The 26,660-nt window shown below is 37.9% G+C and overlaps 1 protein-coding gene across 2 annotated transcripts; it reads left to right on the forward strand.

The window, feature by feature from the left end:
• PRKCI (protein kinase C iota) lies at positions 1 to 24,247 on the forward strand. 2 transcript variants are annotated; one of them, XM_068692110.1, is made up of 18 exons: positions 1 to 210; positions 6,435 to 6,556; positions 9,144 to 9,233; positions 10,022 to 10,072; positions 11,218 to 11,303; positions 12,685 to 12,825; positions 13,685 to 13,739; positions 14,464 to 14,522; positions 14,957 to 15,133; positions 15,936 to 16,033; positions 17,038 to 17,124; positions 17,732 to 17,867; positions 18,120 to 18,207; positions 19,238 to 19,363; positions 19,466 to 19,545; positions 20,580 to 20,669; positions 20,977 to 21,092; positions 21,670 to 24,247. In XM_068692110.1, the coding sequence occupies exons 1-18, from the start codon at positions 101 to 103 to the stop codon at positions 21,755 to 21,757; spliced, it is 1,800 nt and encodes a 599-aa protein (XP_068548211.1). In that variant the 5' UTR covers positions 1 to 100; the 3' UTR covers positions 21,758 to 24,247. The 2 variants fall into 2 exon arrangements, with proteins under 2 accessions (XP_068548211.1, XP_068548212.1); XM_068692111.1 differs by lacking the exons at positions 1 to 210; positions 11,218 to 11,303 and having other exon boundaries at positions 6,505 to 6,556.
• The last annotated feature ends 2,413 nt before the right edge of the window (positions 24,248 to 26,660 follow it).

Raw genomic sequence — 26,660 nt, forward strand, 5'->3', positions numbered from 1 at the left:
CCGCCCGGCCTGGGCGGGCTGAGGGCCGGCGGGGGGCGCGCGGCCGCCGCCTCCTCCTCGTAGCGCGGCCCCGGCCCCGGCCGCCGCCGCCGCCCCGGGGATGCCGACACAGCGGGACGGCAGCGGCACCATGACGGCTCCGGGCGGCGGAGGGGGCGGCCTGGGCGGGGACGGAGGCCACCAGGTCCGCGTGAAAGCCTACTACAAGGGGTGAGTGAGGCGGCGGCGGGGCCGGGGGCCCGCGCGGTGCCTCCCCGGTGCCTCCCCTCACGGCCCGGTTTCTCCTCAGGGCTGTGCCCGCGCTGCCCCCCCCGCGGGGCTCTCGGTGCCACAGCCGGGAAAAATGAGGAAAAAATAGGGGTTTTGGGGCCGGGAGCTGCGTGTGGGGATCTGTTGGGGTCTGAAGGAGGAGAGTTGGGCTGAAAACCTGCCCTGTAGGGTCCTGGGGTGCTCCCCGGGGTTTCTGAGGGAGCCGAGTGGCAGCGAGGTGCTGGGGGCCTGCAGGGGGAGAGGCTGGGTGCTGCTGTCCTGCAGCAGCGTGTAACGACACATATAATCTGATATAATATAATATAAAGGGTGCCCTGCTATGGGTGAGCGGCGCCCTGTTGGACACCAACAGTTAGAGGAGCCAGCCTGAAAAGTCTGAGAGCAAGGTTCGTGGGGCCGTGGAGGTGGGTAGGAGGTGATCTCATCAGAAAACAACGCAGGTTGTGTTTTTGGGTTAGGATGGAGCTCCAGGCACTCTCAACAGCTTCCTTCCAGTTACCTGCGTTAAGTACGAGAAAAAACTTATATTTGCGGTGCTCACTGCCTCATATCTATAGTCTTACAGTTTTAAGGAGCAGTATATGCCTTGTAAATGCCTTGCTGAGCACTTGGCATTTGCTAATGCCCTTTGTTTCTGGGCTGTTTCTGCTTTGGGGCTTTTCTTGGCAAAAGTGCTGTAGGATCTGTGTAAAAGTGGCATAATCTGTGGTTTTATGAGGTCTGTGAAATGCTTTCAAACTAATAGTACGTGAAACTCTCTGCTCTTTTACAGTCCCTTTAATGCCCCATTTCTTAAAGGAGTGGAGATGGCCCTGGCCATTAGCTGACAGAAGCGTTCATTTGGGCAGGCAGTGAACTAAAGTGGAAACTGCTCTGGATTAAAACCATTTATTTTTCTTCTGCTGGGTCAGTTTTAATCTTGATCACTTCCACATGCAATCATTTGACTTCTTGCTTTAGCGCTGGGAGACTGTGGCGCAAGAAGAGAGATAAAGCAGCCCAGGGTTGTGGGAGTGCAGAAGAAAACTGCTACATCGGAGAGGAATGCTGGCTCATGACACTTTAAGTATTAGGTAGCAATTTCACAGGCACTGGAATGTTTCCTTTGAGTTTCAACTGAGTTTCATCTGCTGACTTTTTAACTGTTAATACAATTGTCAGTTTACTTTTAATAGTGGCACTGAATCATATGGGCAGTTGGTTAACCAACAAACTAACAGGCTGAATGCCTTTGTAATGATTCATTTCGAGGTCTAAACAAATTATTCTCTCTGCTCTCCTACAAAGCAGGTCTCATGCCCACTTCTCAAGCTAGCGTTATCAAGAAATGGATAGCAAAGGAAAACATTTTACTTGTGCTGGAATGACTTGAAGAATGAGGACCAAAATGCTGATATCAAAGGCAGCATTTTTGCTTTAATCAAATAAACCGTATCAAGATTAGAGCTGGATAGAGGATTTTTAGGGAAATAGTGTTAATTAGGAAATGTTAATCTCTCTTAACTTTTTTTCTGATAGAAGCCTTTAAACGGGATGTAGAAGTTACAGTGAAAGTCTCGCTTGGAAGGTCTTTTCAACTTCCACTCGCTGTATCTGGTCAAAGGAAAAAAAAGCAAGCTCCCCCCAAGAAAACCCCAGCCCAGCAAGTCAGAAGCCCAGGCTGGCTCTCAGAAGGTGGTGGTGGGGCTGCTCCTGCCAGCTCAAGGCTGAGTCCCAGCCCCAGAACATCACTCCGTCTGGCCAGGAGCCTAATTGCTTTTCTCAGCCTAGACAAAGGCTTTCATGAAGAGCTCTTTGAAGGGTCTTTGTTTCATTCAACTATGCAGTGGTAATTCTGTACCTTAAATTCATGCAATATGTAAAACCAGGAAGGAAAATTTTCCTAAAACAGATCATGAGAATAAGAGGGTGGGAATTCCCAAACACTTGGGAATTGGGTTGAGTTTACCCTGATATTTCCTTCTCTCAGGTGAGCCACTCTTATCATAGGGCTAGTTTAAAAGGCTGAAAAAAGTCTTATCTGTTTTAAAGGGTTACTGTCATCAGGGCAGGGTCTGTGACAGAGGCTCCTGACTGAGCTGGTAGGAATTTATTATAACTAAAGTTTAGTGCTTTTTCATTGATAGAGTAACAATGTGTATCAGCTTCAAATGCGCAGTACTTACACACCCTCTGTAATTACAGCCATTTTAGGTGTCTAGTTATTTTTTAGAAGTTTATGTTTTTGCTCCTCTCATTTGTTGTGGATGCTTTTTGTCAGTTCAGTACCAGAAGCTGTTACATCAGGGGAGGATTGCATTGTAGTAGGTGAAAACAGGTAGGGGTGATAGGCTGCGTGTGCACTGTGAATTCTATAGAACTGATGTTAATTTAAAACAAAACAACAATCTTGTAGAACCATTTTCTGTCACAATTGGAACTGCTAGTTTTTTGTTTTTTTTTTCAGTGGTTGACAGATTTTGCGCTGTTTTAACTGCATAGGCTGTAATGTAGGTTAGACTTCTAGCGTAGTTAAAGGCATAGGATCCCAGTGCTTTACCCACAGACTGTTTGATTTATTTTGAATGAAAAATACTCCTGGCAGTCCTCTCGCAATACATGTTAAATTAGCTTCTTTTCTTAATTTTACATGAGTGGAATAAATGGTGGGAAAAAAAAAAAGAGTTCCATTTTAATTGTAAAATCAAAGTGCACCTTCATAGATATTTCCAGAAAATTGCTTTTAAAAGTTTTTGCTTTCTCACATCCTTTGTTTATATTATTCTTTGTCTTGAGAACTTTCTGGTCAGATTTTCATCTCGATGTCTTCTGTTGTCTGTTGAATATAAAGTTCTGCAGAGGAGAGTGTTCAGCTTTAAAAAGCTCTGGTTCAAGCCTATAAACATACAAACATATAAACTCCTCCTTGCAGTTTCAACACTGATTTCATTTTGTAGCTGGCTGCTTTTTCTGGTGATGTATTTTTTTTTTTTTCCCCAGAAAAAACAACTGTGCAGGAGGCGGCAATTTCCATACCTCAGGCCTTTCCTGGAGAAAGAGAAAAGAGCCACTTAAATCGTGTAAGATCTGATAAGATCTTACTGCAAAGATACTGAAACAGCAGAATTCTCCAGGAGAATTCTTGCATGGGCTAATTTCAGTGAGCTAAAGCCTTAAGGACTGACATAGCTGTGTGATAAACATGTGGATGTGTAATTAATCTGTGACTAGATATCTCTGCATCCTCAGGTATGTGGTATGAGGCTCCAGACAGAAAAATCTCCAGCAGTAGTCTCCCACAGAAGCTTGAGTTTAGAAGTAGAGAGTGAGATAGGTGTATTCAATTGCACTTAACTGTCAGCATTGTGTTTTTTTTCTTTGTTGTTGCTAAAGGCTCTTGTGACTGCTGGATGATCTGTAAAAGAAAGGGCATGAGAAAGAAGCTGTTTGATCTTGGAGGAAAGGTGGGACTTGCATCAATACAGCTCTTTCCTAATGAACACAGCAAGTGTGGAAAGTGCCATAAAACGTGAAGGTGACAGCAGAGCTACTCTGGAAGCGAGACTTAGCTCAGGAGAAAGCGTCAGTGACACCACTATGGTTAAAATTGCAAAGTGAGCTTGTAGGAAGACCTGTAATCTTTCAGTTCCTGCATCATGTAAAGCTGCCTTCTCGTCTGTAGAAAAAAACGTGCAATGTGTTGCTTGTAGCCTCTTGTTCATATTTACATTCCTCCTTTGGTTTAATATCGCTGTTGGCTAGGGTTCTGCAGAACGCGCCGACAAGTTGGTGTTTGTTGGTGCAGGCTGGGTGCTTTTCCAGCTCTGTTCCTCAGCTCTCTGATACGTGTCCGACCGAAGGTAGCAGTGTAGTACTTCAGAGAATTAAATTCTAAAATAATAAACCCCTCTTCTATTTGAAGGGCAATTAGTTTTCCATTTGAAGGGCACCTGTTTTGCCACTTGAAGGCAACAAGTAGGAAGTGTTCATTCAATCTGGATCAGCTTTACTTCATCAATAAGGGAAGGGTTTTTGTTCCTAAGCTGTTCAATGCATCCTAATATCATGGATACGTGACATTTGCTGGTCACTGTAGTAATGTGGAGATAAATGTGTGGACCTGAAAAAAAAAATTAAACAGTTTTTAGTAATTTTTCTTTTAATCTTCAGTTTTTGCTAGAGCAGCAGTGATTACTGCCTGTCAGGACTGTGGTCTGTCACCTGCCTCTTGTCTGCCGGTAGCAGTCATACACTTGCGCTGCTCGAACCTACCCTCTCCCATTGTGTACCAATTCAATCACAAAATAAGCTGGAAAAGTTGAAATGTTCAGCTCTGACTTCTTAGTGCCCTGCAGAATGTAACCTTTTATTTAAGAAATAAATCTGTGCAGGGTGGGGAAATGAAGGTGAACCTCAGCTGCAAATCAGTGAAGTTGCTAAGCGGTGCGGTGCCTTATCTCCCTGCAGAGACGTGGGTCCCTGACAAGCAGGAAATGCAGGTTGAGGCTTTGCCTCCTAGCAAGGCCTCCTCGCTTGCTGGTGATGCCTGGTGTCAGCAGCGCGTGCGAGATCTAACCCTGAACAGAAACAGAGCAGAGCTGCCGCTTCGTTCCTCTCAACTCTGATTCCATCCTGCTGTCAGTTGTGTCAGCAGAGAGACTCCCTGGCTTTTTTCATCCTTTCTTTTGTGTTTTTTTTCTAGCTTTGTGTTAAGTGTCTGTACATACCACGGTACAGATACTGTTCTGTCTTGTGTGGAAAGAAGAGGAGCAATTCCTTGGCCAAATAACAGAGCAGCTTTCTGACTTCCATTCAGATTTTTGAGGTGTGATTTCAGTATCCTAGCAGTTTCTTGGAGTCTTTCCCCTAACTGAACTATCTCTGCTCATAAGGCCAGAAGTAGGCTGTTCTAGCGTGCTTTGCTAGTTTGTGTGTGCTGTTGAACTCAAAGGAGCCTCTGCAATATTCAGGCACACGTGTTTATCATGCTTGTTTGCTGCCCCTCCTGGAAGTGTTTCATGTTCCGTGACCACAGTGTAAGCCATAAACTGCTGGATACGACTCTGCCCCTGTGCGAGGTGATTTATAGTCATCGATCTTGATGCATACGTACATTTCAGTCTGGTGGGGACCTTGATGTGGATTTTGCCCAGATGCAAGTGGTCCCTGTTGTTTCCGTTCCACGCCACCACCAAACAGTGCTGGCACTGACAACTGCACCCATCAAATGAATCTTAACTGGTTGAATTTTTAGGGGGAAGATGAGTGTCACAGGTCAAGTGTCAGGTTTATACAAGATGTTTGAAGTGTAGTGCTGTGAACAGTCTTCTTTTTTTCCCTCTCTTCCTCTCTACCTTCCTCTGAACTGTACCTCTGGCATCCTTTGCTTAAAGGGCTGCTACCCTGCGTCACCTGTTCCCCTGTAAGGCCCAGCAAATACCAAGACAGTGGGTCAGCGTGTTATGTTAATGCATTTAAAGCACCAGGTTAACTCACTCTCCATCTTGACTATAACAGAAATACCAGTTCTGCATAACAGTAAAGCACTAAATTTTAAATCTAAGTATACGCTTTGCTCGTCTGTTCGCGCTCCCTGTCATTGTGGTGCAGCATCACCATGCCTTTCTAAAGGCACTTTAAATATTTGGAACTTTATTCCACCCTTTAATCTGGTAGGCAACCTGTTTAATATTTTTCATTAATGTTTCATAACATCTATGCAATTGCAATTTAGTTGGAGAAGATGTGTACGTTCTTTAAATATTTTGGTAACTAGTAACAAAATAACTTGTTAGAGTAAGGAAAACCACCAATATGTTAGTAATGTCCTTCTAAGTGTTTGCAGCATTTAATTCTTTGTTTTCCACTGACGTAATACTTCATTTCTGTGTGCCGTTAAAATCTCCTATAGCTCACTTCAAAGTTATTTGGCCATGTAAATCTTATTTTTTTCAAAAGCAAATGGGTGGAAGAATAAATGTCAAAGTAGTAATAAAAATCCCTCGGAGCCTGACTTGCTGTAGGAAGGACTCTTGGTGCTAATGGCTTATTAATATTACTTTTAAGGTTTTTTAGGGGGCTGTGGCAAGAGATGGGCTTTATATTAGTAGTATGTGAAAGGCATTAGAGGTAACAATGCTACATATTACAATGTAGTTTCTCAGATTTGTTTTTCTCTTGCTCAGGGACATCATGATAACGTATTTTGAACCTTCCATCTCATTTGAGGGACTGTGCAGTGAAGTCCGCGACATGTGCTCCTTTGATAATGAACAGCTTTTCACCATGAAATGGATTGATGAAGAAGGTAAATCAATACTTGCCACTTGGCTTTCTGACAAATATCTGATCAATATGGTGCTAAGCTTTCAATCTGTCCTCTCCCTTTCATCTTTCCCTTTCTTTCTGCCTTCATGAGATAAGCTCAATGTTTTTAGAATTGGGAAATCTGACTGTAAAAGCAATGGCTACCCAATGCCCTTGCAAGTATATCTTAATTGTTGTTATTCCATATCACTTTGTGTGATGCTCCATTCCTGTTTTATTTTTAACCAAATAAATAACCCAGTGACCATTAAAATGTGAATTCAATGTTTAGATTTTGTAGGAAGGAAATGGAAAATACACTTGAGGAAGCCAGTGATTCCTTATAAGCCTTAACTGTTTCAAAAAGAGTTAAACTAACCTTAATGATACAAAATACCGTATTTGTATGAAATGTTGTTACAATTTAATATATAGTTGTACATGTAACCACAAAAAGTTGTATTTTCAGTGTCTGTATCAGCTGTTCCTTTAGCAATCTAAAGTCTAACAACATATAGTTAATTAAACTTTTTTACAAGTATTAGAAGAAAAAAATGAAAGAAATTATTTATCTAAATGGTAGCTCTGAATGCTCCATGTTATTGTTTACTTAACATGAAAAAAAGTTCAGGCAGTTCTCCTTTTTTCTTAACAGATCAGATGTAGTCCAGTGTCCCTTCTGAGCTGTATGTACACATTAGGAATGTTTCGAAAAGCTTAATTGTAGTTCCTACACCAATGCCATAAAGAAAGTGTTCTACACAAGTTTTGAGCTGCACCAGAGACATCTGAATTATGAAATAGCTGACTTATGTTAGCATACTAAGTACTTGATGGCATAAAAGGCCATAATGTGCAGCGATTTGTCTGCAGTGATTAGTATTTGTATGCAGTGATCAGCATAAATGGTGCTTGTAAACCTGTTTTCTCACAGCTTTCCCCTTCAGAATTGGGTGAGTGCCAGTTTATTCAGAGCTTAGAACTAAACATGGACCAAAGCTGATTTTGGAAGTGCAATATGGGCAGGTGTGCTGAAATTCTGGTCTTCAGTATCTAAGCAGGTTTTCTCCCCCACTCCCTTGCCAGGATTCCCAAGTTATTTGCACAAGGCAGATGCAGTTAAGGAAAGGAGCAATGTTTATGGCCAAACTTCTGTGCAGTGGTGCTAATGGAGTTTGATGCGCACTTCACAGTAAGCTGGCTGGTTTGTTTTATCTGGAGGAGGATGGTAGACTTTTCACTGAAGAGGAAGAGTCTGGAGAGTCATAGTAAAAAGTACACCTCTTTTTAATGAAATGTGTTTGTAAAAATAAAAAAAAAAAAGTGCAGCTTCAATGATTTACTTGAAGCAAGACCTTTTTCTACCTCAACTTTTGCTCTTTGTTTGGAGACAGGTAAAAAGAAGAATACTGCAGTTAGACTTTTTTTCATGTATTCACTTAAGATACAGTGCAGGTGTAGAGCATTGTGTATAACTACTTCTGTTTCTGAGGTAATCGCACAAAGGCAAATCTAATTTAGTTGAATAGAAACACACAAAGAAGTTCAGGTTCAACTGGAAAATGGAGTTGAACTTGGTTTGTTTTTAGAAAGACTTCTATTTTGAACTTCTTGTTAAATAAGTCAGAATTGAATATTTTCCATTGATATTTTATCTGGCTTTAGATAACTGCAAAATTATTACTTGTTCATTGATGAAAGAATATTCTTGTAACACTTTTTTTTTTTTTTTTAATACTTAGCCACCATTAATAATACTTTAAATTCAGACTTCTGTTACTCCCCATTAGATATTTGAAGTGAAATTGTGAATCTGAAGGCATTGTGGGAAAGGTCAGTTACGTGCTATTGCCATTGTGATCACCAATAAAAAATAAATGTGCAAGTCAGATTTAATTATGAAGCTTCCTACTAATGTCTGCAAACCTGTGCCTAGTTCAAAGCACTGCGTATGCTCTTGAAAGCCTCCCTTTCTTCTGCCAAAAAGAAACACAAAACTGTTTGCACAGGTGTCAAAAACAAATGAAGAAAAACTGGTTTGTTGATTCTTGGTGTGTTTGAATAAATAGTTGTTCCTTCTCCTCCTGCCCTGCTCTCCATTGTGTGAGTTTGTGCGGTGGGTAGGCGGTTTGATGCCCAGATAGGCTAATTGGGCAGGGACATGCAGTATGATGAAAAACGGCTAAAGGTGACTTCAAAGATTGGAGTGGTTTTGAGTGTTATGAAATTCAGAAAAGAATAAAGATAGAATTCTGATAATGGACAATCTAGAAGTATTTTTCCATAAGGTATCCTGCACCTCTTGTACTGAAATAACGCGTAACTTTGTAGGAGACCAAGCCAATATTTTGTGATTATGATCTGCTTGCAACTTGGGAATATCTTAGATTCTTACTTTCCCTGAAAGCATTCAATGTGACTATTTTCAGATGTACTCTCTGAACAGAATGAAAAATAAGTACTACCGTGCAGGAGAATATTGTTTTGTTTTCCTACAATAATAATCTTAGGCACAACTGTGAGGGAACTGTCGAATGGCACAGAACTAATTGGGTTAAGTTTTGTATTGTTCTCTTTTCTTTCTTCAGGAGACCCATGTACAGTTTCTTCCCAGCTGGAGTTGGAAGAAGCCTTTCGGTTGTATGAGCTAAACAAGGATTCAGAGCTTCTAATTCATGGTATGGTGAAATTCAATATATTACTTCTAATGATTGCACTTACAAAGAAGTGCAATTTTTATGTATTATGTGTGTCTTTTGTACTACTCCAGCTTCCTTGGTTAAAGTCTATTGCGGCATCCTGTTGAGGATGCTGAAGACTGTGCACCACACTTTTTTGCTGTCAGCACTTGTAAATGCCTTTTATGAAATTAGTGGAGATAAAATACTTTGGTCTTAATTTATTGATGAGACAGCTCCTATCTCTCATTTGTATGCTTGCTGGCAATGAATGGTAGAAAATATGTGTGTATGTTATACAGCACCCACAGTTCTTCATCAGTTTGGCTGGAAGGAAGAGACAGCTTTTCAGCTTCCCAGAAAATCTTTTTAAAAATAGAAAAGAATTGTATCTGTTTATATATAAATAATATACATAACCCTGGAAAAAAAAGGGCTAGTATAGACAAGATCACACTTGGCTGTTAGGATACTGTAGTAAGATATTTATAGTCAAGATTTCTAAATACTGACTGCAGGGATTGTCCAAGTGAGAAACCATCATCATTAGTTGTTGCTAGTTACCTTTGTTAGGAAATAACCTTGTTTGCTCTGCTGTTAGGTTTTATTTCTCATGTGGATCATTGTTTTGTCTAGCAAAGATTTTTGTGGGAGCTTTTCAGCTTGCTTTCTGTTAAACTAAGTTTTGTTAAAGTGTATTCTGAGTGCCTTTCAGAAGTGTTGTACTTAACCCAAAGATTTTTCTGTCTGGAACAAAAATTAATAGAAAGCCAATGTTTTTCTTGCAGTATTCCCTTGCGTACCAGAACGGCCTGGCATGCCTTGTCCGGGAGAAGATAGTAAGTAGGCTTTTTAGTGAAGAAGTACTTAAAATCAGGGATTCCTGTTCTAGAAGACTGAATAGATTTCATTTTCTTGACAATTTTGATATTCTATCATTTGGCTTTCTGTGCTTATAAGCATTAATAATGCAAAATCTCTACAACTTATGTATTTAAAAGGAGTAGAAACTTTTGCTGAAATTAAATGTTGTTTGTCATTTCTGAATCATTGTTAATAAAAAACATTTTGCATTTCTGTTAACTATCCATGCGTCTCTGCTTTCCTTGCTTTTGCCTCTTTTATCGTGACAGTTTTTTTATTCTGTTTCTGTCTCTAGTAGATATCAGATTGCTAGCTGATTAATGTGAGCAAAGGCTTGTAACCAGTGGTAATGAATTGTCATCTCACCAGTTTTAAACCAATGTTTAGGCTACATAAGTATTTTCCACAAACCTTTAAATCATGCTAGCAAATGTACAAACCATTACAGAGGTGATTTTCCGTCTGTCTTAATGTAGACTTCTATGCTGTTAGTATTCATTTTATAAAAGGTTATGGGTGTGTTATGCATGAACACATCTGCCAGTTTGATATCCAAGTCTCTGACAAATGTCAGTGTACATGCTTAAAAATTAACTTTGGCAGTATGATCAGTGCTGCTTTTCTGAAAAAACAAGGTTGTAGACTAAATCTGAAATAGGTTTGCAACTCAGTGTAGTTTTGTGTATCATAGTTCTCAGTATTGGTTCTTGATAATGAAAAAATACGGTGGTGGCTGTGGACCTAAAACAGGAGGATTTGTGCAAGTAATCTTACAAATCATGGCATGCTCATGAAATGCACCTTCTTCCCTCCTTTCCTTTCACACAGCTCCTCCTTGAGTTTAGGCAAGGTAGGTGCATGTTCTGCAAACAAGTGCTTGTATTGTTTGGACCCCTTTCTTTCTTTCAATTTACCAACAGTTGGTTAGAGTATTCTACATCAAATTTTCTCCAAAATTTAACAAATGAAAAAGATACTTAGAACATTACTCTGTGTTTCTGTAAGGCTGCAAGAGTGAAACATTACTCTGCAAATCACTTTACACAGAATTGTCCATGAGAAGATATTGTAGTTCTGCGTTTATATTTTTATGGATATAATCGTATGTTTTTCCTCTTAGAATCCATTTATCGCCGAGGCGCCCGCCGGTGGCGAAAGCTCTATTGTGCAAATGGTCACACTTTCCAAGCCAAACGATTTAACAGGGTGAGACTCTTGTTGGGTATTTAAAACCATGTTACAGGGATGTCTAATTTTGTAATTTTAATGCTACTGCCTTGAAAAATTATAAGGTAGATTTACTCTCAAAATTTATTCTCATTTTTGTTGATTGTCTGTAGTACTTTGGTAATTACAGCTTCAGGAAACTTTCTCAGTATAAAATCAGGCACTTAAAAAATAAATATTTGTTATTCATTTCTCAGTACAGTCAGTAATGATACTAGTTAAATGCTCCATTGTTCCCTTAAAACCTTAATAGAGGGCAAACTTTACCACTCACATTAGATGACTGAGCTGAAAGTGCAGTTGCAGTTCTTTATGTTCTGGGAATAAAAAAGTCAGAGTTGCTTATGATGCACAGACTTCTTTCATTACTTTTAAACAAAAGCTGAGATGTTTTTCTAAACATTCTGCTTATGGTGGCATGTAAGCAACTGTAAGTAACAGACCACTTTCAATATTTTCAAAAAGCAATAGTCAAACAGTTAAGAACCAGGAAGACTATCTGCTGTGTTTATTTAAAAAAAAATAAATTAAAAAATAAGTAAGGTTCCTTGACAGCTTCAGTACTCTTCTTTCTTTTCTAAGTTGAGTGTATCATGTGCTAAATAATGCTCAAAATTGTCTCCGCTAAACCTCATCTTCAGCATTATTCATCTAACTGTACTCTTTTTTTTCTTTTTTTTTCTTTTTTTTTTCTTTTTTTTTTTCTTTTTTTTTTCTTTTTATTTTTCTTACAATGCCCTGGGAAACACTCATTGACCTCTTCCTAGTAAAAGGCTGTCAAGGCACCATCACAGAATCACTTTCTTTCTTGCTTTGTAGGCACCATGTTTTCATGGTTCTTTTGAGTTGCGTTGAGTGTTCTTCAGTGAGTGGTGACCCTCTCATTTCCTGTTACCTGATGGTTTAACTGTGCTGAAGCTTTTGCTCTCCTGCTTTTCTCTCTACAAATCTAAGTACTCATCTACACAGAGAGATGATGAGACACTTAGCAAGTCAGTTTGGTTGCAGGAACCTGTTGGTTTACCTGAACTGCTTTTGACCTGGAGTTGGCTCACGTCTCTCTGGGTCCACGTGCAGCAGAAGAGCCTGACTGTGCCTGCAGCTTTCCAAGCAGATGTGCTCCTTCCTGTACGGCAGTTGCTGCTTATTGTTCATTTGTAATTTCTGAGCTCTTTTGTGGTATCTGCCTGTTCTATCTTTAAGCTCTGAGATAGGGACTCTGCTCATGTAGTGCTAATTTCATTAGGGGTCTCTGATCTTCTACCCACTGTTCTTCAATAACAAGAGTGTGGAGCATGTCTAAATAGCTTTTGTTGTTTACTTTTGCTCTTCAGTCGGTTTTGTTGATTTGTCATTCTAGCGAGCTCATTGTGCCATCTGCACTGACCGAATATGGGGCCTGGGTCGCCAGGGATATAAATGCATCAATTGCAAACTCCTTGTTCACAAGAAGTGTCACAAGCTTGTCAATATTGAATGTGGACGTCATACACTACAACCAGTAAGTATGGTTTGTCTGAAAAGTTGTCTCTTTTGTTTGTTTGATTTTAAAGAAATTAATCAAAAGAGCCCACTTCATACTAATGGCTTTCAAACTGTAGTCTGCAAATAATCATGCTAGATGAAATTTGAAAGGTTGTCATTCTTTGTCTGCTGTGTTAATGGCAGGAAAATGTCAGAGTCACTTAGCGAAGTGGCAGTTCAGTGAGAAGAGTTTAGTGAGTCTTATTCTTGGATCAGTTATTTATTCCTGTGACAGATATATTTACCTTTTCCTTCACTGTACTGTTACGCTGTGTACTTATATATGCACACAGACACTATTTTGTATCTTCAAAGAGAACTGCAAGTAAAATATCTTCTCTAAACATGTTAGAATATTTGACTGTTTTCTATATAGAAAAGGATGATTGAGGCACAAAAAATTTGAGACTTCTCTCAAGAGATGGAATCATCTTTAGTTCTTGAGTCTCTGGGGGGGATAAAATAAATATCTATCCTAGTTTAATATTAAAAGCAGATGTCTACAAGTCTACATGTATATTCTGTAAATTGATTTGACTAATATATGTACTGCTAAAGTACTTGAGATTTTCTGTCTCAGTTCTCATCTGCTGTACTACTTTTTCTCTGTTGTATTAAGTTGTCACTTCAACAGCTTCTGGGAACTTGTCATAACTTCGGAAAATAGGTAAAATAAGGACTAGAGTCGTTCTTAATATTCATTGTGTATGGATTAGAGCTGTAACTATGTTGATTCATCATGTTAAAAAGTAGCTAGATTATATTCCTTGGGGATCAATTATTGTCTCCAAAGTAATGTTTTTCACAGTCAATTACAAAAATGTGTTTAATTGCAGGAACCAATAATGCCTATGGATCCATCATCGGTGCATCCAGATAATGTAGAATCAGGTAAGATCAATTATTTTTATTCCTTAATTTACTGTATGGAGATGAAACATGAACGTGGATTTTAAAATGAAACAGGATAACATTGAGCAAGTTATTCTTAAAACATTGTTTTAATTTTATTCATAAAACAAGAAAAATAAGAGATTCTTAATACTAAGGGGAAAATAAATATAAAAATCCCTTAGTTTCTGTATCTTGCAGTTTAAGAAACTAGGCTAAAAATGAAAAATCTAGGCAGATTGAAAGAAAAACCTTTTCCCATTGATATGCTGCATATTTTAAATGTCCTGAACAAACAATCAGCAAAAGCCCTAAACACAATTACAGTGGAATAAAAATGAGTAAGGTTTCTATGTGATCAGTATACAAACAGATTCACTCTTGCAACAGTCAAAATGGTCGTCCTGATGTTTGAATTTGTATATAGACAATGATCAGTTAAAACAACAAAAAGCTGATATTCTGAATGAGATGCTCTGTGTTGAGATTAATCTAAATAGGTTTTCAAATATCATTACAGAGTGTTGCGTTAGCTATAGTGGTTGTTAATGCAGCAAAAAATTATTCCAATAGTTCAGAAATTACGACAAAGGTTGCCAGTTTTCAATGCTTACCTTATATACATTTAAACTGTTTCTCTCTTGCTTCAGTTCTTGGGTGTGGAAACTTTAGGGAAAAAGAAATTCTTTCATGTCAAGTCTCATTGTTTTTCTTGCACCTCTAGTGATTCCATATAATCCATCAAGCCATGAGAGCTTGGACCATGTTGGTGAAGAAAAAGAGGTAAAGTATCTAACCATGCTAACTATATTCAGAAATCTTAAATAATTCTATGTTTTAATGCCTTCATAATTTATCTTGTCATGAAATGAAAACTCGTACATAAAGCACATGTGAGATGCTAACTCAGGTGTATGCATGTACGTCTTGTAAGCTGTTCTACTTTGAAACTGGAGTTAAGATGCACTTTGATTTAGAAAGTATTCCAAACTCTTTGAGTTTCACTTGTTCTCATCTGCCACGTTGCTTCCTTCCTTTCCCCTGACATTACTTTTCAAGGGTAGTGCAGTTTTAAGAATAACAAATGTTATTTGAATCACTTGTTTATATTCATTTTGCTGTTCTGTTTGAAATGCTAACTTTCCTTAAACAATAGCAACTGCAGTTGTTAAAATTGGCAAGCCTGCTCACTAATTCCAAAGTATCGTTGTCAACAGGCAATGGGCATTAGAGAAAGTGGCAAAGCTTCCTCCAGTTTGGGTCTTCAGGATTTTGATCTGCTCCGAGTCATAGGAAGAGGCAGTTATGCCAAAGTACTGCTTGTTCGATTGAAGAAAACAGAACGCATTTATGCAATGAAGGTGGTGAAAAAAGAACTCGTCAATGATGATGAGGTAGGGAAGCTTTTTATCAGTAATTCAGCCAATTGTTCTGAAGAGCTTTAGTACCTGCAACAAGGCGGTGCCAGGCTTCTAGGTCTGCAATGTTAGTTGAAAATCATGCATTACACATTCAACTTCTTGAAGAAATATTTTTTACAAGTTCACAAGACAAATGACCAATTTTGAGGTCTTCATTGACAGACCAGTAGTTCACAGCAGTCGTCCAGTGCCAGTGGTTTCTGTCGTGAGCCTCATTACTTCAAGCAGTATTGTCACTGTCATAATCGGCAGTATCTGCAGCAGTAACTCATGCAGAATTCAAGTTAATGAGCCTCTCACACTTCATTATTTTGGAGCAGTATGCACTATTTCTCCTGTTGCGTTCACAGGGCTGAAAAAGGAAGAGGTGGAGTCTGTTTTTCATGTGTTCAAGTTTGTGGATTTTTGGTCACAAATCAGATCCTCACGATGTTATTTTACTTGTTCTTCAAATCAGTCCATCTTAATTTGGCTGTAGCTTACACAGTGATTAGAGGAAACTTGTGGTTTGTAGGAATTGCAGTATTCAACTGCCAATGCTCCTCTGGTTGCTGAAGATTTCCCTCACATTTCTTTAGGCTACTCTGTAAAGATTTGAGTAACTGTGGTCTGCTATTCAAGAGCTTTTGCATCTATTTCTGGTATACCATTGATTTCTTCTGCATTTGTTAATGATACTTTACGTTCATCTGCACCAGTTTTTCTGCTAATTGTATTTAGTGTTTGACCTACAAAGTACAACAATCTTTATCCAAATGCCTCTTTTGTTAAACAGGACATTGATTGGGTTCAGACAGAGAAACACGTCTTTGAACAGGCTTCAAATCATCCCTTTCTTGTTGGACTACATTCTTGTTTCCAGACAGAAAGCAGGTAAAGGTCGTCAGATGATAAGCTAATAGTCTTATTCAATAAATATTTGCTATTGTTAGTACCTCAGAAGCCTATTTAAAGGATTAAGTGTTAGGTAGTAAAAGTCAGTGTACTGTAAATCACTGTAGCCTTTTATGAACAAAAGGCTTGTTTATCATTTAAGCTTTTCAGATTAGAAAGATGCAAAAGATTATGAAATACTGGTTGTTAAAACAGGAAGGATTCTAGAAAGAAAGAGAGATACAGCCAGCAGAAAGAAAAGATGCTTGAGAATCTGGAGTAGAAGAGACAAACTAGAATGGGAGGAAAAAATAGGTTAAGGGAGGTGAAAGTAGTAGTATAAATAAATAAATAAATAATCTAAGTGATGCATAGACTCTGAAGATGAATCTCTAAGCAGAAATTGGAAAACAGTGGTATATAGATGAAAATTTTTTTTGTTGTTTCTGTATATAGGAAAAGAGATCTCAACAGAGTAAATTACTATTCTATACAGCAATAATTTTCAGTATAAATAAAAGTTATTGTATATTTAAACAGTGTCATTGCTGTACAAAAAGGTGATAAGCTAGTAGAGCTAAGTGAGAAGAGAGTATTTGTAAGATATTAGTAATATTAATTATGAACAAATGAGATTAAGAGGATCATGAAGGAAAATGTGGAATTTTTTTATGTGCACGGATACTGATGTCAATCTATTTATATAGTCATACATAATGATGAGAAGCAGTAGTTGTAACGGATTAAGATTGTGGGAAGGATTACTTACTTTCCTCTAACAATAAAGAGATTATCTAGCGAAACTTTGTATATTTGATTTTTAACTTTTGGAGTTTATTCAAGAGAAAGGAAATAAGTGAAGCCAAACATGTTACCAGAGAGATGGGAGAAGTTAAATTGACATTTGTCCGATAATAGACCTATAACATCTTAAATATCTGTTCAATAAGGAAGTCTTTCAGTCTTGTATAGAAGCACTTGTGATACACTTTTGTGTGTTTCAGGTTATTCTTTGTTATAGAGTATGTAAATGGAGGAGATCTAATGTTTCACATGCAGAGGCAGAGAAAACTGCCAGAGGAGCATGCCAGGTATGTCTAATTGCAGATTTCATCAGAACCATTGGTTTTCTGACACAGTGCAGTAGTGCAGAGATTATGGTGGTGAGCTTGCAAATCTTCTCCAGATCTTAAGAATTTAATAAATTTGAAACTGCATCCTCATTTTACTGCTGCAAGCTACAATATTTTTTGTTTCAAAAAGGAGCTATAATTGGAATCGCTTAAGAATTGCTTGTATTAGCATTACCGTTGATGACTGCATGTGATTCTGATTTTTCTAGAAAAACACTTATGTGGTATTTTTAAAATTATCTAATGGTAATGTGTTTCTTTTAGAACAACCATGAAGAGCTGTCTAGGCAAATGCTGAGTTTTTGCATGTATTTCATCTCAGGTTGAGGTGAAAGGAATGATTTCACCAGACATTAATATTACTTTTTAAAAAAAAAAAAAGTGTTTGTGTGTGTGTGTGACTGTGGATAGAAACGGTTGTATTATTACAAACAACTTATCTGCTCACCTGGTGAAAAATTACAATGGAATACACAAAATACTATTTAGAAAAGTATCATTCTACCAAGATTTGGAGGTTTGTTTTTTTGTTTGTTTGGGTAATCATTATCTCTTTCTGCTCCAGGTTTTATTCCGCTGAAATCAGCCTAGCATTGAACTATTTACACGAACGGGGGATAATCTACAGAGACTTAAAACTGGATAATGTGCTACTAGATTCTGAAGGGCATATTAAACTCACAGATTATGGCATGTGCAAGGTAAGCTGCAGTTCCTTGCTAACCAGTAAAATCAACAATTAAGAAATTGTTCTAATTTAAAAGATGCAGAGACATAAAAAGGTGAAGGTTCCAAGTACTTGTTTATACACATGCAGATAGGCTGTATACTCATTTCAAAATGAAGCAGTTTATTCAGGACAGTTGCATTAATTCCAAGTGCAGTCTTCAGTGGAGTGGGAGAGTAGAATCTCTTCCTAAGATTTATTTTGTCTCCATCCGTTTTTTTTAAAGGAAGGACTGAGGCCTGGCGATATAACTAGCACGTTCTGTGGAACTCCAAACTATATTGCTCCTGAAATTCTTCGGGGGGAGGATTATGGTAAGTTGCATTTTTCACTGCTCTTGTATAACTTTTGGCTTATCTCTTACTCAAGTTGTTTGGCAGTGGAACATACAAATCTCCATCACACACCTGATCCATTTAACTCAACATTCTTTCTGAAAGAGTGAAAAAACCCTTCAAAGACAGGAAACATTACACCAAGCAAACAAGACACCATGCCTCCCACATCGTAACTTTTTACCAATCTTGAAGAATAGCATGGGTCTTCTAAACTTATTCTTGTTTATAGCTATTTTATATACTCTTCAATATTTACTTGCTGTCTTAAATTGTGTTCATTTTTGGACCTTTGTATTTGGCAGCAGTGATCGTAACAAATGTATAGTAATAAATGTATTGCAAAGGGCTAACAGACATCCCTTTCACATGCTCAGTGTTTAAAAAAAAATAAATTGTCTATGCAATTGCTTGTTCAGGAAGTCCACAAGATACCTGAAACGAGATAAGAGAGTACAGAAGGCAAAGGGTTTACCGTGTATGTTTCCTCTACTTACCTTTTCTTCCTAAGCTTCCAGTGCTGTGCCAAGCAGATCTTTGATCTAACAGACTTCAGACTATATCAGTCGAAGCCTAGCTGCATTTTTTTCTTTAGCAGTGCATAACAATATAGCTATGTTCATCTCCATAAATGACTGTCTTGCTACTATTAAGAACCACGTACTTCCTTCTTGTCCTTCCCCCGCTTCAGATAATGCACTGTTGGTTGGCAATGACTAAGCTTAGATAATCTAAGACTTTAGGGTTGTAACACCAACCTTTAAACCTGCTGAGTTTCCTTTTCTTTGTACAGCATTCCTTCCTATCCTGCACCCAATGAACCAAGTAATGTCTGTTACAGCTGTTACCTTTCCTCTATTCAGTAGGTCACAGAGAACTACGTAATCAGAAATTTAATCGATACTTAGGTTTCTGAGCTAATTCTTCTTAAAACAAGTCTTGCTTTAGCCCTAAAAATGTATTTTTGTTCTAAAAAAACTTAATCGTTTTTTTCTCATGTGAATTCTAGGCTTCAGCGTAGACTGGTGGGCACTTGGGGTACTTATGTTTGAAATGATGGCAGGCAGGTCACCATTCGATATTGTTGGAAGTTCAGACAATCCTGATCAGAACACAGAAGACTATCTATTTCAAGGTAAGTACAATGAATGTTCATATACTTTAGTGCTTTGTCTCTACTTACCTTTAATCTAACTTTAAAGATGCAAAGGCTGATGTGAACCTTGGTTTCTTGCAGTAATTTTGGAAAAACAGATCCGAATTCCCCGATCCCTTTCTGTTAAAGCAGCAGGTGTTCTAAAGAGTTTCCTTAATAAGGTAAGAGTTAAATCAGGCAATTTGAGACTTCTCAAGAGAAGCTGTTTTTTAAAACCTGTTGACTAATTGTTGTGTAGCAGATGTACCTTATCTGCTGTACACAGAGATAGGGTAGAAAAGGTATGAACATATTTCAGAATTTTAGTGGGGCTGGGAAACGTGTTTTAGATATTTCTCTTAGAACCTGAAGTTCTAGATTCTTAGTCTGGGGTTGAGAGTAAATTTCAAATTAAAAGGCTTAGAAATGCTCTAAATAATTTCTTTAACTTGGGGAATTGGACAACTGTACCAGATTAGTCTGGGTACTAAAATAGGAGTTCAGCAAATCACTCTTGACAACTTCTGATGGCCTCCTTGACGGAAATGCAGAGGCACTATGCACTTGCTATTGGCTTGGTAGCTAAATAGCCTGATAGTCAAAACCTGCATCTGTGGCAGTGGATTAGTCTAAGCACATGCTGGATTTTATTTAGTGAGTTGCAAAAGTGCGGGGAGAGTAACAGGAGTATCCAGATTTGGTTAAAATTACTCAGAAGGTAATACTGTTAAAGAACACTGCTTCTGTTGCAGCTTCCTCCTATCCTCCTGTATTCAGAGCTGTAATGTTACAGCCTCCTAGTGGAAGGACTTGTTAAAATAATCTTTCAGCTGTATTTATCAGGAACTTGCAGTTGCTATCCCAGTGCAATTGCCTCACATAGGCAATCTGCTTATTGAGAAGGAAGAGTCAAATTCACTTGTGTGTTTCAGAGCTGGGTTAGATGACAGGACATTTAAACAGGTCTAAATAAAAATGAGGACAGATGGGGTGGCTGTTTATATGCAATTCAGTTATAGGCTTCCATATATTTGTGCCTATTTCAGACAGCAAATTGGAACATTTTCCAAAATAAATAAAGTTAACTTTGTTCTCCATTGCCCCTTGTGACAGAATTCATAACAATTCGTAACATCTCACAGAATTCAGAATGTTTGTCTTTTTATTCACATGTAGGCCGTGGCACCAATTTAGAAATATTTTTGTTCTTGCACAGGATCCAAAAGAGCGTTTAGGCTGCCATCCTCAAACAGGATTTGCAGATATCCAGGGACATCCGTTCTTTCGCAACGTTGATTGGGACCTGGTATGTGAATACCTGTTGGTGTGACTTACTTTCTTTGTAGACAGTGATAATTTGACAGCTTGTTTTTGTTGTATGGGATGCCACAAAGAAAAAAAAAAACTTTCAAAAACTGAAAGCTCCTAACTGGTGTACCATAGTCATAATACAGAACCTTTTAATGCTTATAAAGTACTATAAGTAGAGTAGTTTAATAGAATGGTCACAGAAAGCATATAAAAGAAAATTAAGAGTAACTTCCAGCCTTGCTTAAAAATAATTCAGTAGGTTGTAACTCATTCTTGGTGTCACTAAATGCATTTATTCTTAGATGGAGCAAAAGCAAGTGGTACCTCCGTTTAAACCAAATATATCTGGAGAATTTGGTCTGGATAACTTTGATTCCCAGTTCACCAATGAACCTGTGCAGCTCACTCCAGATGATGAGTAAGTAATACAGAATTAAAGACATTTTGATAAGTCAGTGAAGGAGTTAGATAACTTCATAGAATAGCTGTATTTATAGTACAGAGGGTGTATGTAAAGCAGTAAATAATGATTTCTTGTGTTAGTTTGGAAAATTCTTGTGTGACCTCATGGTAGGCTTAGAATGGATGGATTCAATATTGTGCTTTGACATGATGTAAAAATCAGCAGTTGGAAAGCTACTATAAAGAATTTTGTAGAATTTTTGAGAAAGGATGAATAAGTGCTATTTTACGTTTTAATGGTATCACTTGAAAGAAACGAACGCGTGAAGGAGAAGACCTGTTCTGTTGTGTGGTTTATTTCTGCATGACGTTAGGCCATTATGATTCTCAGATATTGCTCCTGAGTGGTTTTGTGTTTTGTTGCTGTTGTAGGGGCTAGAAAAAAGTTATAAGGAAAGATAGGGTCAAAAGCAAGAAAGGGGAATGTTCTCAACTGCAGTCTATTGTAGAGGTCTATGTTTTAAGACAAACTGCCAGCTAATCTTGCTGCCTTTGAATTTTGTTGAGCTAACAACTGTTTTTAATCTTAATAGTGATATTGTGAAGAAGATTGACCAGTCTGAATTTGAAGGCTTTGAATACATAAATCCTCTTTTGATGTCAGCTGAGGAATGTGTCTGAATTCTGCATTTCTGGACTGTGCCAATTGTTACTGTTTGTTTTTGCATGGATAAACATCTCTTCATTTGAATGCACTTGCATAAAAATGAATAACAAAACGTCATACCGTTGCCACCTAGCGTGGCTTAGTCAGTAATTTTTCTTTTTGTATTAATTGTCATCTGGATCAGTCGTCGTGCTGAACCTCGGGCTGCCAGAAGATTTAAAATGTAAACTTCCCAGCAGTCTTGCCAAACTTGAATTTTAATATGAACATTGGTCTCTGGGGTTCCTGACTGAACAATGGGATCTGGCTGTATACTTTGCCAATACAGTGTTCTGATAAAGGAAAGTTTTCTTACTGCTTTAAGAATACAAATTGCATTAGGGGAAGTAATAAAATATCATTAAAGGACTTCCATTTTTCCAGCAAGACAAGTAAGACCTCATGACTTTTGTAGTTTTAAATCTAAATGTATGATAGCCCTGTTCTCCTTAGATGTCGAAATTGCAGCTCCATCTTACAGCTACATTTGCCCTTCAGATTTAAATGACAGTAAGGAAAGCAGATTTTTAAACTGAATAGGTCAAGAATAGCTGTTCTCATAGAGTATATTGATCCTGTCCTAAAGGAGTTGATTAACTCAGTATTAGAATCAATAGGCTTCACTCCAAAATGATATACAAGGACTTGTGTGCAGTTTGATACAGAGTGCCTTTCTGAGCCTGTCCCTTTCAGTGAGGGTTGTGTGGTATTCAGTGTCAGTTTAAGTAAGTGGAATTCAATTAATACTTCAAAAATTAAAATTAGTAGAGTGCAATTTAGCAGGAATGGGCAGCTAATACTGAAGAATGCAGAACCTCATGCTATTATTTATTGCTTTCACAGTTTCTGTCTTACTGTATTAGAATTGCATACACTACAGCTATGGCCTAGGTAAGGGCATTGTTTCCCAATTTTAAATCTCACTGCCATACTGTTGCCAGTGGAAAAAGCACGTCTAGAAAAAAAACAGGTGCTGTCCACAATGACTCCCTTAACTTTTCCATTTATAGACAGTAATTTGTAATCACAATCAAACCTTACATGTTGGTAGTAAACTCAAATCTAATAGTAAAGCAATCAGAATAAATAGAACAGTTCAAACTAGGACTTTCGGGAGGTATATTTCTTACATTTCACGTTAGTAAACAGTGTAATATACAGCACGGCTTATTTTTAATGTTTGAGGAATAGTTTTGAATGTCTTAGGCTGAAGAAATGCCAAATGTATCACTTTTTAATTTTTATTTTGTATTTTGGGGAAAAGGGATTAAGAGATATTGAAGAAAAGAATCTGTATTATATAAATAAGAGCTGTATGGCAGGCTGAGTGTTACTGAAAGCAGATTTAAGTGTCTGTAAACACACGTTAGCAAACCTTATCTGAAGCTTTTAATAATATTTCTGTTTAGTCAATGTCTCTCCTTGAAAAATCCTTGTGTGGTGAAACTGTAAATTCATGGCACCAATCTTCTGGTGAATTTTTTCACTTACACGTTAGCTTCAAGGGGAGAGATTGCACAAATGCACAGTAGTTGATAGTATGGGATTTGGTTCATACTTTTCTTTGCAACGTGAGTAAAACAAAATATTGGACTGAGTTTTCAAAACTGGGAAGTGATTGGAGGGGCCTCAATTTCAGGGCAACGTTGAACCTCTGCACTGTTAAGTCAGGTTCCCTTGAACTCAAGTTGTGTGTTTTCAAATGTAAACTATCAGAGTAAACCTATTTCTAAAGAGCAGCTAGTAACTTCAACGTGGTTAGTTCATGTGAAATGAACTGCTTGCATGCAGTTTTAAGACTGTGATCAAGTGTTTAGCCTTTGACTCTTACACTTGGGTGACTAGTTTAGACATCAGGACTTAATTGGTATTAAACTTGGAAGTTACTTAAAGCAAGCAAGAAAAATGTTGTACAGTGGCTTAATTTCATATGGGGTGTTAAGTAAAATGGCTTTACATAGGGAAGGGCATTTCTGCTGTTCATCACAGAAGTGTTATGGGGTAATGCACTGTCTTTTGTGCTCAAAGCAAAAGAAAATGGTAATGTTACAGAAAAGAATACCTTATTTATATATCTAACCATTGTCAATGAGATAAATTACAAAGGTCTTACGTGACTGTAAGTCCATTCTTAAACTTTAATTTTCTCCAAAGTGCCATGATATTAACAGTTATTTTTCACTGTTGAGCATATAGCAAGTGTCATGAATATTCAGAAGGGACGTAGGGTGTAAACAGTTCAGGGCAGTAGGCTTTGTTTTTTTGAATACAATGTCTGCATCAGAAGCATGATGTATTTATGTGGAATTAACCTTTTTGTACACGAGTTGGATTCTTAGGTGCTCTGCTAGTTAATATTGTCACTATTTTCCTGTTTCATGTGGAATGTGGTCTTGAACATTGTTGTGTAATCATTCCCTTTATTTGTGCACAATTTTTACTTTAAATAAAACATTTACATTAGGCCTCTGTGTGTTAACCTCAAAAACAAATACTGCAAAACTCTGGCATTTGTTTGGGATCCTTGGAAGACCCGTAACTATCCAATGTACCTCTGCCAGCCCGCATTTTCCAAACATGTCTTGTACACTGGAATGCAGGTTCCTCACTAAAGTGCTTCAGCAGCTTTATATTCATCACACTCTGCAGAGAAAAGCATCCGTGTCACTTCTGTCTTTCCTTCCAGCACCAGTGATGAAACAAAACTAACACAGGCTTCAGTCAGCTGTGCATATGCAAAAAAAAAAAAAAAAAAAAGCCTTCAAGTAAAATTTAAAATGCAATTCTAGCTTGGTTGACCAAGGACCTTTTCCAGCTGGAGCTTCTAAGACGTTTCAGCTGCTGGGGATTTGCAGTTCAGAGCAATGCTGTCATCATTGCACTTATCTTCGTCTGACTTCTGTTTCTTTCACTGCTCCCCACATATTCTCGGATTTCTGACACTGTGGCAAGGGCACTTTGCTCATACCCTGTTACAGATGCAGCATTTTATTATATTTGTATATTAATGCCTGCTGTGTATCTTAAAAAGCATTTTAAAAGAGTCTTCCTCTTGCAGCCTGGCTTCTTAGTAGAAGCATGTAGCAGTAGTCCTAAACAAATGCTACATACAGATGGCTGCATATCTTAAATACTTGACCTTCCCCCACGCATGCTTCTTGTTTCTGTTCAGTTTGGTGGCCAACTGCTCTCTGCTCAGTCTGAGCAATTGTTTATGTTAAGACACTCTATGGAAGAAATTAATAGCTTGCATCAGCTGTATGTGCTTGATAACTGCTAACCATGCATTCTCACTCCTCGATGGATGTTCGCAAAGCAATTTAAGCAAGAAAGGTATTTGAAATTGAATATGATTCATGGTGTTTTCCTGAGAGGAGGGAGTTGGGGCTTGGAGCCCCTTTCAAAAGAAGGAAATTTTACCATGTCTTGTGTTTTCTTGAGGAGTTCAGTTAGGGTGTTTTTTTATTATTATTTTTATTTTTTTTCTGCTTGTGTTAAAGGAATCTATGGGGTATGCTTGACGTGTGATCTGACTGTTATGTATTTAATCATTGATGATTAAAGGTAGGGAAGCATCCATCTCCTGGATCTGTTCATCTTTTGTGGGCGGTGGGCTTTTTCAGACAGAAATAGAACTGGAAATCTGTTGTGCAGGCATTTGACTTCTAAGCTTGAATCAAGTGGCTGAGCTTAGATCCCTCTTACTTTGGGTGCTGAAGCATTGAGCTAAACACCTAAATTTTGACCGTGATTTTAGATGCTGAAACTAGGTCGTAGTTCACAATTTTTATTATATACAGCATCTGTTCATAACTGTTTTCAAAGTAACTTGTTCTGTAAGATGTGGATCATGCTAAAATCTATCAGCTTTTTGAGTTGTGCAACATGAGGTGCAATAGGGTTTCTCTAATACAGCATCTCATCTGTATTAATCTCTTGTAGTAGGTTTCACAAGTATATCAAGTGCTCTTCAGTACTACAACTCACCATTGAAATTGCCACTAAAATGATTTTTTTTTTCTTTGAAGACAGTAGCATGCACATTTTTACAGAGAACACTTCCCTCCCCCGGTCAGTGTTAAATTGTCCTCTTTTGCAACTTTAGAGACTATATGGGAACACTTCTTAAAAATATGCTGCTTTTTTCTTTTGTCAGAACAGAAGCTTGTTTGTAAATACACGACTTAAATCTTATCCATTAAACTGTGGCAAAATTCTTTACATGCTTAGCAGTGTGACAAACAAGTTTTTGCCTGCATTAACCAGCTCAACTGAAAGATGATTTCATTTTGCTGTAATACGTTCTTTGGCACTTCATTTTATAAGCAGTTGTTTAGAGGACTTATTTTTATTTGCACTTAGAAATGCAGATTAGTTTGTCTCACTTGCTCTTCTTCTTAGTGCGTGAGTGGAAGAGGTGCAAGGGATCAACCCAAGAGACTGCCAAAGGTGGCCTGCAAGGAACAAAAAGAGGTATGTGAGCGAGGAGGGCAGGACCTGTTCTTTTTTGAAACATACTTTTTTGATTTATGGTATTTTGGAGGCCTGTATTTTTGCACGTGTCCTGCTTGGTGGTATTTTAGAGATGTATGAAATAAATTATATACTTTCTGGGAAGCCTTGTGGTTTACCATATGTTATATATGCCTCACTTTTTACTCTAACTGAAAAATGAAAGTTCTGCAGTCACTTTTTAATTATAAAGGAAAAAATCACTTTTTAAAAATAATAACTGTTCTTCCTTAGAGCTGACTTTAAAGACAAAAACTCTGTACAGGCTGCCTTGGTTTTAAACCAAAGGTGTTGAAACCTAGCAGTGAGGGTGCTATTTGTGAATTACGCTTTAAGACAACTTTAAACGTTAATTTTGTAAGTTTC

Source organism: Anas acuta, chromosome 9 (genome assembly GCF_963932015.1).
Source record: "Anas acuta chromosome 9, bAnaAcu1.1, whole genome shotgun sequence".
Lineage (NCBI taxonomy): Eukaryota > Metazoa > Chordata > Aves > Anseriformes > Anatidae > Anas > Anas acuta.

Bases quoted from the DNA above. Each gene is read 5' to 3' on its own strand.
- PRKCI (XM_068692110.1), top strand. From the start codon at position 101: ATGCCGACACAGCGGGACGGCAGCGGCACCATGACGGCTCCGGGCGGC. The intron at 12,826-13,684 runs GTAAGTATGGTT...GTTTAATTGCAG, and splicing joins GACGTCATACACTACAACCA to GAACCAATAATGCCTATGGA. The intron at 21,093-21,669 runs GTAAGTAATACA...TAATCTTAATAG, and splicing joins CAGCTCACTCCAGATGATGA to TGATATTGTGAAGAAGATTG.